The sequence below is a fragment of the Python bivittatus genome, unplaced genomic scaffold (genome assembly GCF_059951505.1).
Source record: "Python bivittatus isolate LINGU-HERP-01145 unplaced genomic scaffold, Pbiv_v1 ctg000690_np1212, whole genome shotgun sequence".
NCBI lineage: Eukaryota > Metazoa > Chordata > Lepidosauria > Squamata > Pythonidae > Python > Python bivittatus.
This window is the reverse complement of record NW_028277096.1, coordinates 6,934,424-6,948,797: the sequence shown is the minus strand read 5'-3', so window position 1 is coordinate 6,948,797 and position 14,374 is coordinate 6,934,424. Positions and strand designations below refer to the sequence as shown.

The window sequence follows — 14,374 nt, the reverse complement described above, 5'->3', positions numbered from 1 at the left end:
GCTATACACCAACAGTGAAACAATCATGTTTCCAATAGCAGACTGTGCTGGGGAATGAAGTTTCCCCACAATTGGTACTTGATGTGCCAAAAAGACGCCAGATAGGGTTAGCCAGGTTAATCTTCTGCAACGAAGGCAGCCAAAAGACCCGTGGCACTTTACATATTGACTGGACTGCACTCTATGTATCTGATCTTTGAACACTTATGCACTGTCAAATTACTAGTCCTTAAGGTGACGTAAATAAGACTGTTGCTTCTGCAGAAGAGATAGTTCAGTCTTAAGAGGCACCCCCACTACCCACAAATTTCCCCAACTCTGCATTCTTGATTTGCCCACACCCATAATTTCTGCAACACTGTAAATGCCCACCCTGATTTCTGACCCCACCAAAAATAATTCCCTCTCTGACAACAGAATACACCCTTACACGCACACCCACGTCCAGCCACTTCCTCCTTTCCCCAATCTTTCAAAGCATCCTCCCCCACAATGTTTCCTAATACGTGCCCTTCCCCATTGGCACTTACACAAAAATACCCTGTAGCTCCTTTTCACATGTAAACACAATATAGGCCATGCTACAGCTTCCTCCTCTACCAAACTGACACACACACCCCCCTAATCTCAATAAATCAATGAATAGGTTTTCCTTTCCCCTGAACTGCAGCTTCTTTTGCATTTAAAGTATTGGATCATTAACACATGAAATATTTGTTATTGCTGAAACTGCCCCCTCCCAAAAGAAACCTTTCGGTTATTTGTGTCTGAAATAGTCCTCAAAGATAGGCTACATAAGGGCATATGTACCTTATTTCCTCATCAAATCCACAGAAAATCTGAGTCTTTTCCCCCCAAATACTTCTTTACTGGGTCTCACCATCTCCACCATAATACACAGGGCAATTCGGTACTTGTTCAAAAGCCCAGTTACCTTCAAAAGACTTAATTTTCACATAGAGAATTGCAGCCTACTTTAGAGTAAACCTATTTAGGATTGCAGCTGTGCAATTACATTCACAGATATGCATTAGTTATATTGCATTCCTTCTTTATAAATATCCTTTGCTAAGGTAGATAATCTCCCCATCTCCCCCCCCCCCCCAAGACTATGAACTGTCAACATTCTTTGGTAAAATTTTAAGGAATTTTAAATAAATAACAAGCAACATTGGTGAGTTAGGATTAATGTATCTATTTTGCTTTAAAAAAAAACCCATTAAAAAAGCACCAACATTTTCAACCTTCTTGCTATATCATTTCCTCTCTCTCTCTGCAGCTCCTGGAGACTAAAATTAATAATATTAATAATTACAATTATTATCACTGCTGGTACTACTACTATGGTAGTAATAAACTAACAGTCTTTGAACCATATGATGAACCGCAAAGAAGCTAAGCGAACCAAATCGTAAAGCAAACCTACCTTTGTGCATATGCAGATAGTGATTAGGTCTTTAATTGAGCTGCTTAAGCATGTTATGGAAATGCAGCCATTAACTCTGTAAATTACATTACTGTAGCTTTCCTTGGCTCACCACCCTCACTTGCAAGTATTAACTGAGAAAGCCAAACATAATCAGATTCTGGCCCTGTCCTGTCCTAGCCACAGACTGTTCATCTCCCTACCAAATTTAAGTTCTTCAGGGTAGGGTTTTCTCTCTCACTCAGGTTACTTTTGAACTTTGAAGAAGAGTATTGGCGCTTTTGAGCTTTGGGGTTGGAGAAGACTCCTGAGAATACCATGGACAGCCAAAGAGAAAAGAGAAAAGAGAAAAGAGAAAAGAGAAAAGAGAAAAGAGAAAAGAGAAAAGAAAAGATAATTGAACAAATCAACCCAGAGTTCTCACTCAAGACACAAATAACTAGGCTCAAATTATCCTACTTTGGACACATTATGTGAAGACCCTGCTCCCTGTAGAAGGCTCTAATGCTTGGAAAGGTGGAAGGAAAGAGAAGAGGATGACCAGCAGCAAGGTGGATGCACTCAATTACAGTGGCAACGGGTGCACCATTGGAAGACCTAAAACACTAGGTTAAGGAGGGATCATCATGGAGAAAATGTATCTATGTGGTCACTAAAAGTCGACAATGACTTGATGGCACATAATCAATCAATCAATCAATCAATCAATCAATCAATCATATTACTTTGCAAAACGCAGGCTAGCTAACAGTCTTAAATGTTTGCATCAATATATGAAACTCCATAACTGTACGTCAAGCAAAGGAAAAAATGGCAATCCAATCCACATTCACTGGCTTTATTCATTTATTTTTATTATTTATATCCCACTTTTCTAGAACACTCCAGGTCATATATCATGTAAACTATAACATAACTTATTTGGCAGGCATAACATATTATATGAATAACATGTTAAGCCTGCCAAAATAACCAACTACTGAATAACCAACTACTGTAGTTAGTAAACCCTGGACTATAGTATATGTTGTATAAATCCAATCAGTTGTGGTTTATTCAGTAAACAATGGTTAAAGAAAACATCACTTAACATGTACGAACTCAGCTAATTATGTGGCATGGTGTATGAAACCAGGCATGATATGATAACCAGCACACTCCAAGTCAGACAAGGCTGGGCCTCATCTAATTTTGCCATTCTTCCCTATAGCAAAGGAGATTGCCCCATGGGAATCCCAGACCAAAAGAGCTATGAGGGCACTCCGTTCCCTGGCTTTTAAACTAGAGAACAGAGATTTCATGGTTTAGCAGCAGATTATGCCAGACACACATGATGAGTCTAAAAGCTAGCTCTGAGTTTCCATATAGGTCACACGTTACATTCTTTTCTTGCATCAGCCATATCTCCTTGGAGGTGGAGAAGACACATTTTTCCCCAAGATGTTAAAAAGAACTCTCGATTTCATCCGTAATGAAAAAACACAAATTCATACATCCATCACACTTCACTGTTAAATGGCCAGTATACAGAAAGGCTTGGCAAGAGAATTAGAGAATTAGAAAATGTGGAAACCCAAATACGCCACAGCTGTATGAATAGCTGGGGATCGCAGTGAGACAGACACATTACTGTAAGAGGAAACAAGTAGTCTACCACATCTCTGAGAGTCAGTATGAGACCATGGTTGATCAATTAATAGGCTGTCAGTTGGCTGTGTTCCTTCTGTCTTGTTGCCCTGGGAATGCTAAATGCTCCACTGCCAATTTCTCCAAAGACTTGGGTAGAATCAGTTGGCAAGAGGGAAAACAAAGTAGTAGTAAGGACCATCTAGAATACTGTCCCCCCAACATAATTTCCAGGGATGGTCTTCCTCTGCAGTTGCTCCTTGCCCCATGAGTTCTTTTCAGTTACTTGAGGAGAAAGGTGGAGAAGACGCATTATTTATTTACCCCTCTGGAGCAAACAGAACCACCTCTCCTAGCTGTCCCCACATATTCAAGAAGCCCAGTGCCCAAGCAGCTTCCTCCTAGGAATGGAAGGCCCAAGTGAGAAAGTGCAGAGAAAAAAAAAGGTGCAGAGGAGGCATCTGTAGCCATGCAGAAGTGGGAATAGAGACAGCTGTAGTTTGCCACACGAGGGTGAGTGAACTAAGTTGCACTAGGCAAAATTCGCACCCTGTGCAACTCTGGGAGACGCAAGAACTCCCCACTTTCCTTCCTGGTCTCCGGCTGCTTTGTTATATACTGTTACATCTTCACAACTGAACCTCACCTCTGGGGTACAGATCAAAATCAGATGGCCCAGTTCTACCGAAACAGAGTGCCCGATACAAGTACAGAGAGCACTTACTTGTTTCTCTTAGCACCAGTTCTCCCCCGGCCCCCCGGGTTAATGGAGAAGGGATATCTAGGCTAGGGAACAGGGACAGGGCTGAATAAAAGCAAGAATTAACTCCCACCCTATCTGCCCCACCATATCTCCTACCTGCAGTGGAAGGCCAGCAATAGTCTGTCACCATCCCCAGAGACTGCCGTGGTCCTGCCATCAGGACTTCTCCATATGGTTCAGGTTCCTCTCCTCTCTAGGCACTCAGGGCAGCAAAGGGGGGGTGGGGGTGGTTCCTCATTCAACAGGGGCCTCTGCCCTTTGATTGACAGGCAGAGGATTCTGCAGCCTGCCTGGGGACAGAGGTAGTGACCTTACTGCCATTCCTCTGCATTGCAGCACTGTTTTGGGGGGCTAACCCACCTTCTTCCTTGAACTTCCCTCCCTCCATAAAAAGGCCAAAGAGGCTTCTGGAGCATCTGGATAAAGAAGGAGACATTTTAGAAACATTTTCAGCCCCCTAAAATTTAGCACCCAGCAGACTCAATTTAGTCTTCCAGGATATGGAAGTTTTGGAATACAATCAGCTTAATGTCCAAGGTGTAGAGCTACCAGTCTAGAAGAGAATGCTGTTCTGGAAGGATAAGAGGCCAGCCCTTTAGACCTACCTAAAAGAAAGAAGGATTAACTGAAAACCACAGTCCCTAAAATTCCAGCGGTGAGATAATTCAGTGAAGAGAGGCACTTCAAAATGCTCTGCCTCTGAGCATGTCTGAAGTACCTCTCTTCACTGAATTATCTATCTATATCACTGAATTCTATTTTTCTGACTACTTCTATCTGAGGATTGAGCTTAACAAAAGACCTAAACCTAGCCTTTATTTACTGGCTTTCCTTCCATATTTTTAAATCAACTTTTAGCACACAGGCACCACAGTTGCCCCCATCATCACTTTATCTTCACACCAGAAAAAGCATCATTCATTTCTATGCATCAGCACTGAGGTTAAAAACACAATAGCATTCAAACAAAAGTTGGTAACAGTATCTAATTCCTGCATTCTTAATTAAAAGAGATTTCAGAAACTAAGTATTAGCTGCACCTGTGTCTCTAGTGTTCTGGGCTATACAGCTAGGACCACAGCAGTCGCATTTCAGGAGTTATTGCCGTATTTATGGGTATTTTTGCTGTCTCCTTTCTGCTGAAAGCCACCAAGGTAGAAGCACAGCCAATGGAGATACATTTTAAAAACAACAATGACTCTTCTAAATTGGTGATGGTACAGACCGCAGTCATCTTAAAACAAGGAAAGAAGAAACCCATCCACAATTTACCCCTTCAATTGCATCGTCATTCAAGGACAACCATCATGATCCTTTACAGTTCTCAGGCACTCTAAGAAGGATTCATCACTCATCCCAAACCTGGCATTTTCTAGGTATATTGAGATTTCAGTTCCAATGATTCTAAGCCAGTATGTGCTTGCTGGGAATTACAGTACCAGCAGGACTGGGGGGTACCAAGTTGGGGAAATCTGAATTACAGCCTACTGCCCTCAAGGAAAAAGACTACCTTCCTGACCCCTTACCTCTGGCTGAGTACACGCAATACGTTAAAGCCAGTATTACATGATGGCTTGGTTCACACAACATGCTAAGATAGCAGCTGGGTTCCCCAAAACTTGCTGAACCCCAAACTACTCAACCCCATTTCAGCCTAGTTAGTATATTGTGCAAAACCTGTCATGAGTTTACACAATAGGATGCTGGGGAAAGGATTTCACGGGCAAGTAACTCACACAAAACCAGCACGAGCCAGGGTGTTGTTTCTCCATTCCTCGGTTCTAAGGAAGAGCCTCCTAGTATCAGAAGCACATCGGTAAAGGGAGTGGAGTGACACTCCTCCAGCTCACGTTTTTCTTTCTCAGGCCTTCATTTGCTCTTTGGCTGCTTCCTGGTCTGCAGCCCCCAAGCATCCCCTCCTCATAAATTTCCTCTTTCTTGGGTAGAAACTTTTCCTTCCTCTCTGAGTAGCCCCTGGCGTGGTTCCACATTCATGTAACACAAGCTATATTTGGGGAACTGTTAAAAGTGGAGGCAGGAGAGCCATCTGTCAGGGATGCTTTAAATTGGATTCCTGCACCAAGAGAGGGATTGGTGTTGAGGACTCCTCCTCCTCCTCCTCCTCTCCCCCACTTCCAGTAAATTGAGAAAATGCGACACAACAGTAGAACTAAAGGGCTTAGTACACAAGGCCTTGAATGCCCCTCACAGATCATAACCATCAAAAAGCTCCCATTCTAGATCTCTCCCATGATCTCTTCCGCCTTCCCCAGAATAGGCTGGTTCCTACCAGATATCTCCATGAAATCATCAAGATTTGGCTGTAGCGGGGCCAAGTCTGGTTGGATCATGTCAGCGTTGCCAACGTAGGCTGTAAGAGAAGAAAGCCAAGCAAAAGCTTATCATAGAGCTTCACTGCCTCATCCAGAGCAGGAGGCACTACTTAGGGGGAGCAACTTTAGGGCTTGGATCTGGTCTGCCCAGGTTCTACTTAAACACCCAGCTCTATGCTGAGGTTTCCTGAAATCTTCTAATAGTAAATTAAGTGGAGTTTTCCCAAGAGTGAACGCCAGCCACATGCAGGCTGGGGAATTCTGGGAGTTGAAGTCCACACATCTTAAAGTTGCTAAGATTGAGAAACACTGCTCTAAACAATTGTCTGTTTAGAAAAGTACACAGTAATCTAGTCCAATCTATCGCTGCCTTGCAAAATGAAGACTCATCTATCTACCAGATCTCAGAAAACAGCTAGTTACTTTCTTAGAGAGGTTGTGTTTGCAAGCCTTGGATACTTGATCTGTGGCCCTCCAAATTAGCCATGGATTGGGTGTGATTAATGTGTCTGAACGTAAGAACACTGTTTTTGAAACAGACTAAAAGGCCACATAATTCAGAATTCTGTTGCTCCCAATCATCACTCATAGTGTCCTCTGCTGCCAGCTCTAACGGATATATAGGTAGACCTTGCTTACCAACCGCCTCATTTAGCAATCGTTTGAAGTTACAACAGTGTTTAAAAAGTAACTTTATGACTGGTCCTCACATTTACGACCATCACAGCATCCTTGCGGTCACACAATCGACATTCACACACTTCACAACTGGCTTCCAACAAGCAGAGTCAATGGAGAAGCCAGCAGTAAAATCACAAGTTGTGGTCATGTGATGTCTTACTTAACATCTGCAGTGATTCACTTAATGACTGCAGTGGAAGTGAGGTCATAAGCCTGTCGCGGTCACATGATGTTTTGCTTAGCAACCGTGTTGCTTAACAAAGGAGTTGCTGGTCCCAATTGTGGCCGCTAAGTGAGGACTACCTGTATTTAGGTAGATCACCTCTGAACATGAATGTTACATTTAGCTGTCACGGCTAATAGCCATTGACAGATCAATTCTCTATTGAATTTGTCAACATTGTCTAAATCTGAATTAATCCCTTTAAAAGGCTTATAAGACAGTGACTATCCCCATGATTGTAATGATTTGCTACTGTGGCTCAGTGCAGGCACTGGGATTTATGAGATTAAGCATAGCATGCTATTAAAGTGATAGAGAGAAATTATGCTTTTGGAGGCACAATTTAGAAAATGTTTACCTTATTGCTTTTTAATGTTACATGATTAAAAGCTTACTGTCATAAAACTACGACACATAGCTTCTTTTTATCCTCTGGGACTCAATGCCACAGGTAGTTGATCAGATATACAGCACATTCTTTCAGGATGATTGGCCAAGGAAGGTATTTTAGAGTAGTGGTAGTAAGCCAAGGAAAACACCAACTCAACCTGTGACAGCTATGAAAAAGCTAATTTCATGTAACAGATGTTTCAGAAAGGGATTGAAAATAAAACTAATAAAAACATCCCTTTATAAAAATATGTGGTAGGACTACAGTTGGAATACTGCATAGTTCTGGTCACAGCATCTTAAAAAAACAGCAGAATTATAAACTATACAGAAAAACCAACTCAAATGCTTACAGGCTCAGGGCAAGTTCCTATGAAGAAAAAGTACAACATGTGAGAATGCTTGGCTTAGGGGAAAAAACGTGTAAGCGGAATGTGGTTGAGTTGATTAAAGGTACACGTGTGACAGGGAGAAATAGGCAGAACTACATTTATTTTCTGTTATAATACTGAAACCCAGAGTCAATAGATGGAGATGAATGATAGAAAATTCAGGATAGAAAAAAGGAAAAAGCTTTATTTCACAAAGCTAAACTATGGATTTCTATTGTGGTTATAACCAGCAACATTGGTATCTTTTAAAAGGGATTAGGCCATGTCATGGAAGCTAAAACTATCAAAAGTTACTGGTCAGGATGGCTGTATTATTATCTACAAGTTCTTGTCAATGCTGTCACTGAGCTTCCAACAGCTTTTGGTTGGCTTCTTGGGAACTAGGCTAATAGACATTTTTGGTCTGATCAAGCACAGCTCTCATCAAATACCATCTCACTGGCTTGTGTGGTCCCTAAAAGTCCCTGGCTCACCACAAAACAGAATGCAAAACTAGAGGGACCACTGCTTTGCTCCAGCATAGTAGAAAAATTCTTCAGACTGTCCCAAAGCCAGCTTAGGTAGGCATCAGAAATACCTTCTTCTGATGATGATGATTGAGGGGGACAGCTGCCCTGAGTCATGGTGAATAGGGTGTCTGAGATGTCTGAGAGGAAGCTGTCCATATCAAAGAGCTGCCTTCCCTCCTCCTCTTTTTCCTCCTTGTCCCGCAGCAGCATTGGCACCACATTGGAGAAGAGCTGGTTGCACCAGTTCTCTGTTGATCGCCAAGGTTCATCATCCTGAATGGGAGAGAAATTAATCTTCAGCTGGGATCCCATCAGAATCACTTTTATAATAAAGAGCTGGTATATAGCTCCAAATTGATTAAACCAGGTTCTCTCTTCTTCACTCACCGGTTTTGGGCTGGGAACTTCCCCTTCCCGGCTAAATCTGTGAAGCTGTAAGAGAAACGCCACATTAGAGTTGGATTCCAATTGGAAAATGACACCTGTTCTGGATGGAACTGTAAAGGATAATGCAAAGTCACCCTGGCTTAGGTGGGAATGAATTTTGACAGGTAGTTTGAGCCAGTACAGTGAATGCTGGAGAATCTTAAGGGGGTAGTGGGCTCCAGTGGTTCCTAATACTCTTTTAGGTAATTCCTGATACCTGAAGATAAAGGGATGTACAAAAGGTTTCACCTCCCCTATGCTGAACACACAATCTATTTTTTGCATTAGATTTTGGAATCTCTCCTGAAAAAAGTTTTGCTCTTCTGCCATGGAGAGGAAAAACTGTGTGATTCTGCTCATGCATGTATTATCATTTCTGAATCATGCCCACAAAGAACTAATGTATCAGATGAGTTCATCTGGCAACTTTCTAAATATCCTTTCAGAGGCAGGAAAATGTGGTATTAACACACAGAGGCAAGTTGGGCCAGGGATCTTCAGTGCAAATGCATTGCAGAGTCACAATACACTGTCAAACCACTAGGTGGGTTCAAGCTAGATTAGGGGAAAATAAAAATAATCATAAAATAAAATAAAACACCTTAAAAAACTAAAAGATTCATCCATTAAAGCTTGAGCTTCTTTGAAGTCATGGCTCACCAGGGCTAAGCTTCAAAATGTGCTGCCGATGCAATCAGGGCCCATTTGAAGTAATAGCAGTTGTCATACATAGTAAGAAAATAGTAAGGAAGAGAAGGGACTATTTTATGATGACCTTTGTCCAAAGCAGTAAATTAAAGAGGGGTCATTCTCTATGCATTTTTAGAATCCATAGATTTATTCTATTTCTAATATTTAGGCTTGTAGTGCCATTGCTGATGAAATGGCATCATCAGTACAGAAAAAGGAAAGGTCAGCAGACATTATCACCATCACCATCATCATCATCACCATCACCAACACCTAGGCAAAAGAAAACCTAAATGAGAGAGCCCCAATCAGCTTAGATCTGTTTGCCTCTGACATGGTACTTTAAGTATCTGAGATATTATTCCAATAATGTACAGTACCATTTTCATGCCATCTTCCAAATGGGTAAACTTGCTGTCCTAAATCCACTTAGCACCTTCACAGTAGAGGCTCAAATCACATCTGCTTCTTTTTAATCATGATCCTATGTTAGCTATAAGAGCCATTGTTCAAGTTAATTCAAGGCCCTGGTTGTTACCTATAAAGCCCTACATGGTATAGGGCCTGGTTACTTGAGGGACCACCTGTCTCCCATAGCATCTACCCAGCCAGCTTGATCCTGCAGGGTTGGGGCACTAATATCATCTATCGGGACCCCAGAAGTGTGCCTTCTCTGTAGCAGTGCCTGCTCTCTGGAAGGAGGTCCCCTCCCAAGATCCAGGTGGCCCCACTCTGCTGTTGTTTAGAAGAGCCGTGAAGACCTGGCTCTTCACCCAAGGCTTTGACAAGGGAGAGGGAGACCCCTTGCTTCATTGCACTTGCCATCTTTTATCTTTAACTTTTATGCTTTATTGATTTTATTGTATTTCTTTGATTGTTGTGAGCCACCCAGAGTCAGGTGACATACAAGTTTAAATAATAACAACAACAGTTTGCTAGTCCAGCACTCTTTAAGCAGAAATTCCAGAGCCAAAAGTTTTAATCTCCTGCGAATCTTGGGAAAAGGCAAACAGCGGGCATTCCTAATCAAAGACCAAATGAGCCCCTAGGTGGAGCTGCTGCCCAATTCATGATTAGGAGATGGCTTTTGACTCATTCCACCACTTTTGGTCCTCTTTTATCAACCTGCCATCAGCAAATGATGAATGGCAGATACAGTCAGATGATAGCTATATCAGGGAGTATCCAAGGACAGATATGAAGTCTATCTTTTTCTATCCATTCAGTAGGTCAGTTGATAAGAGTGTAGATAAGATGTATCTTTTAGGGAAGGAGGGACACAAATCCTAACCCTCTTCTTGTAGTACGTCCGCCACTTGTGATACTCCTTCATTACCACCTCAATCCGTCGTTTCCAGTAGTTCCCCTCCAGCACAACGGCCTGAGAAGGAAGACCACAAACCAGAAGAATCATAAATCAAAAAGAAAACCCTCATTTTTTTGTTACCCATGTTTTTAATTGCAAGTTTTCAAGTTCTCCCTGGCTCTTGGGATGATAAAAGCCATTTCCATATTGTATTAACAATGTAACTGAAGTGAAAGATGTTTAAATGGATTCATCTCCATCACAATGCTAAACCATGATTTGGCTTAATCAAGCCTTGCGGAGTGGACTAAAATGTGTGGGATCACATATCATGCTAAACCATAAACTGTGGCTTTTAAACAGGATGTCTGGAACCCTATAACAGCCTAAGACAAGAACAGGAATAACCACTTCATGGCATAGCACAAAGAAAGGAAGAGAGAAGGAAAAGACAAGCATAAGCTTTGTTCATATAACACAGGGTTCCGCAACCTTGGCGACTTGAAGATGTGTGGACTTCAACTCGCCAAGGTTGAGGAACCCTGATATAACATACTGAACCATACTGAACCATTAGCCAACTATGTATTAGCCTAATATGTTCTGTGAGCCTGGCCTCTGTGTTTAGTTTATGATTACATTCACACAACATGTGTAACCTATATGGTAAAGTAACACATTTTTCTAGTTTCACAGAATTATAAATCAGACATACGGGTTGAGATGCTCTGATATTACACTGCCCTTGTTTTGGAACTCAAAGCCTGTTTGACATCAGGATTCCAAACAAGGACAATGTAATATCAGAGCATTTCAACCTCCCAGGATATTCTATTGCAGATTTCAAAGCAATCATTTTGGGAAAACAAAATTTTAACAATACGACTGTGAGAGATTGCTGAACTCACATACATCAAAAGGTTGCAGGCTATCTTAAAAGGTCATTTAACTGTGACATATTACAGTTGTTAAATGATAACGTACTTGTAATCTGTCTCACATGCAACCTACATTTGCATAACCAATCAGTCTTTCCCCATCCCAATTTAAATCCTACAACAGTTTAGCCAGTATGGATCTGATGAAGTGAGCTAAAGCTCATAAAAGTTTATGCCTTAAATTTGTTAGTTGGAAAAGTTGTCACCAGACTCTCAGATTCAAGGCTACAGATAGAAGGCCATGTTGGACTGCTGAAGAGATGCAGATTCTGGGGTGATCCAAAATCTCTGAAGACGACCTAGAAATCACTGTGCAGGGAGGAGAACAATGCAATGGGGGATCTGTCTACCTGGCACAGAGGGATGCCCAGAGGGAGAAGAGGATCCTAAGGTACTGAAAAGAAGATCAAAATTGCACTAACCATGACAATCAAACACATTGTGTGAATCTTGCTGACTTTTCCTAATACCCATCTTCTCAAACCCCACCCTCAGCATCATCTACACACACAGACACACACATTTATACAAGATTTGGGGAAAATGCAATGCCACTCACTTCTGGCTTTCGGTGCTCATCTGCCTCAGACCCATCCAGGGGAGTAACAAATCCACAAACAGGGGTCTTCCTGCGTTCCACATCTGTGGCAAAGAATCCATTACAGTGAACATTCCTCACTTCACACCCCTGACAGAATTTTCAACCCAGTTCTCTTCTTTGCTCCCAGGCCTCTTCAGCCGTCTCCCACCTGGCAAAAACCAAGCCAGGCATCTAGCAGGAGAATAATCCAATTTCTTATTTTACCACCTGCTCTCAATTGCTTGCCAGCAAAACTCCAGAAGGGCTCTTGCCTCTTTCACTTAACTAAATGGGGTCTTCAGATTATTTCATCTTCCAGTTGTAACTCTCCCATGTTGTCTACCCCTGCATAGAGCCAGCCCGAAACATATTGCTGCCTAAGGCAAAAAACAAGATGGTGCCTTCTCCCATTCCATGCAGAAAAGCCAATTGTCATGAGAGTTGAATCTTTCTTCAAATTAGTCCATTCTCCAGACAAGCTGAGGGGGCACAGGCTATTCCTACTGCCTCTCAGTATCTGTTTTATGAGACAACCACCTCACTTTGTTCTGCCCCCAGCCTCTCTTTCATCTTCCCCCAAAAATCCATTAAGGAGGAGAAGATAGAGCTATTGCTCAAGGCCTTTGGAATGCCTTGAGCAGAAGGACCCATCCATCTAGAAATGTTCCCCCCAGATACTCTTTTTTTAATTCCAGTTTTTCCTTACCACCCCCCATTACCCCTAGTCATGCTGGCTGAGGCTGACTGGATTTGTAGTCTAAAACATGTGCTGGGTACCAAATTGTGAAAATATGTTCTACTTCAGTGGTTCCTATACTTCCCCCAGTTGCCATTTGCTTCTTATATATCTGAGCTTCTTTTAGGCTAGCAATCATTACCTACAGCTAGACTAACCCCCTGGTTCCTGTTCCCAGCTAGATGGGGACAAAGAGAGCTCCTTAATCTAAGCACTTTGTTTGTTTAAGAAAAAGATGTCTGAGGCTAGATATGATGCTATGGAATAGACTTATAATGGTGTGATTGTGTCATTTGGATGAGCAAAACATCTAGTACATTATTGTCAGCAATTTGCAAGGCCATAGCAAGCTTGACAGTGCAAAAAGAAAAGAAAAGAAAAGAAAACATGGGTGTGAGTAAAATGCTGGGATGTAGTTCCAGAAACAGTCTCCTGCACGATGTAATAAAAAAGCCCCAATATCTTGTTATTGGTAAGTATGATTTGGAGGCATCATATGTTCAAGCGCATTGGGCAAGAAGAATACATTCAGCCAGCAGGAACATAAAAGTGAATATTCTCATCAACGTGACAGCATAAGAAGTTCCAGGCTTATTTTGTGATACAGGAAAAAGATTGTTTACATACAGGATTGTTGATTCAGAGGAAGTGTATAACTGAATAGGCTTCAGTTACAAAAGTTTTGTGCAAATATGTTGAAGGCTGGTTGCTGAATGAATGTAATATGAGTGGTATGTTATGGAAACAAAACATGCATAAGAATCAATTGAATACTTGGGAAATGGTTCAACACTGAGGAGGGAGTAAGACAAGTATGTGTGATCTTCCCGGGGTTGTTTAATATATTTCTGGCTAAATGTATAAGGAATGTTTGTGGAAATATTAGGCATGTACTTCTGGATGCAGATAATGCCATGTTGTTTTCAACACACTGAATGATTTGCAACAAATATTAGATAGATTTTATGATGCAACAACGACTATGAATCTGAAAATTAAAGTATCAAAGACCAAGTAGTTTGGCAGGGAAAATTGAGTAAATAATTGCAAATTACACATTAATGATAAAAAATAGAGCAAACAGCTGAAATTTGTGTCCCTTGGTAGAATGTTTACTAAAGATAGAAAAATGGAGAAGTTTCATGCAAAGGTTGGGAGAATGGAAGTAGCTAGTATGTGGTCTGTGTGAGAAATGAATACTTGCTGAAAGAAATATAAAAGTTGAATGAAGTGGGAATGAGTTCCTTAAAAAGGGTGTGTGTGGTATGATAAGAAAAGATTGGATGATGAATGAATGTGGAATATTTACAAAAATGGGTAATAATTTGGGTAATTCTATCATATAGGGAGAATGA

General features: G+C 41.4%; 1 protein-coding gene across 4 annotated transcripts in view; it reads right to left on the bottom strand.

The window, feature by feature from the left end:
- The window catches only part of MLXIPL (MLX interacting protein like), a 61,978-nt gene that overhangs the window by 18,528 nt on the left and 29,076 nt on the right, over positions 1–14,374 (bottom strand). For 3 of the 4 annotated variants that reach the window (XM_025170343.2, XM_025170341.2, XM_007433963.4), the window contains exons 3-7: positions 12,263–12,345; positions 10,751–10,840; positions 8,731–8,775; positions 8,412–8,616; positions 6,106–6,186 (exon numbers count right to left, since the gene is read on the bottom strand). In XM_025170343.2, the coding sequence (XP_025026111.2) occupies positions 6,106–6,186; positions 8,412–8,616; positions 8,731–8,775; positions 10,751–10,840; positions 12,263–12,345 (504 nt within the window). The remainder of the gene's footprint in view (positions 1–6,105; positions 6,187–8,411; positions 8,617–8,730; positions 8,776–10,750; positions 10,841–12,262; positions 12,346–14,374) is intronic. The other variant, XM_025170342.2, reaches the window with a different exon arrangement.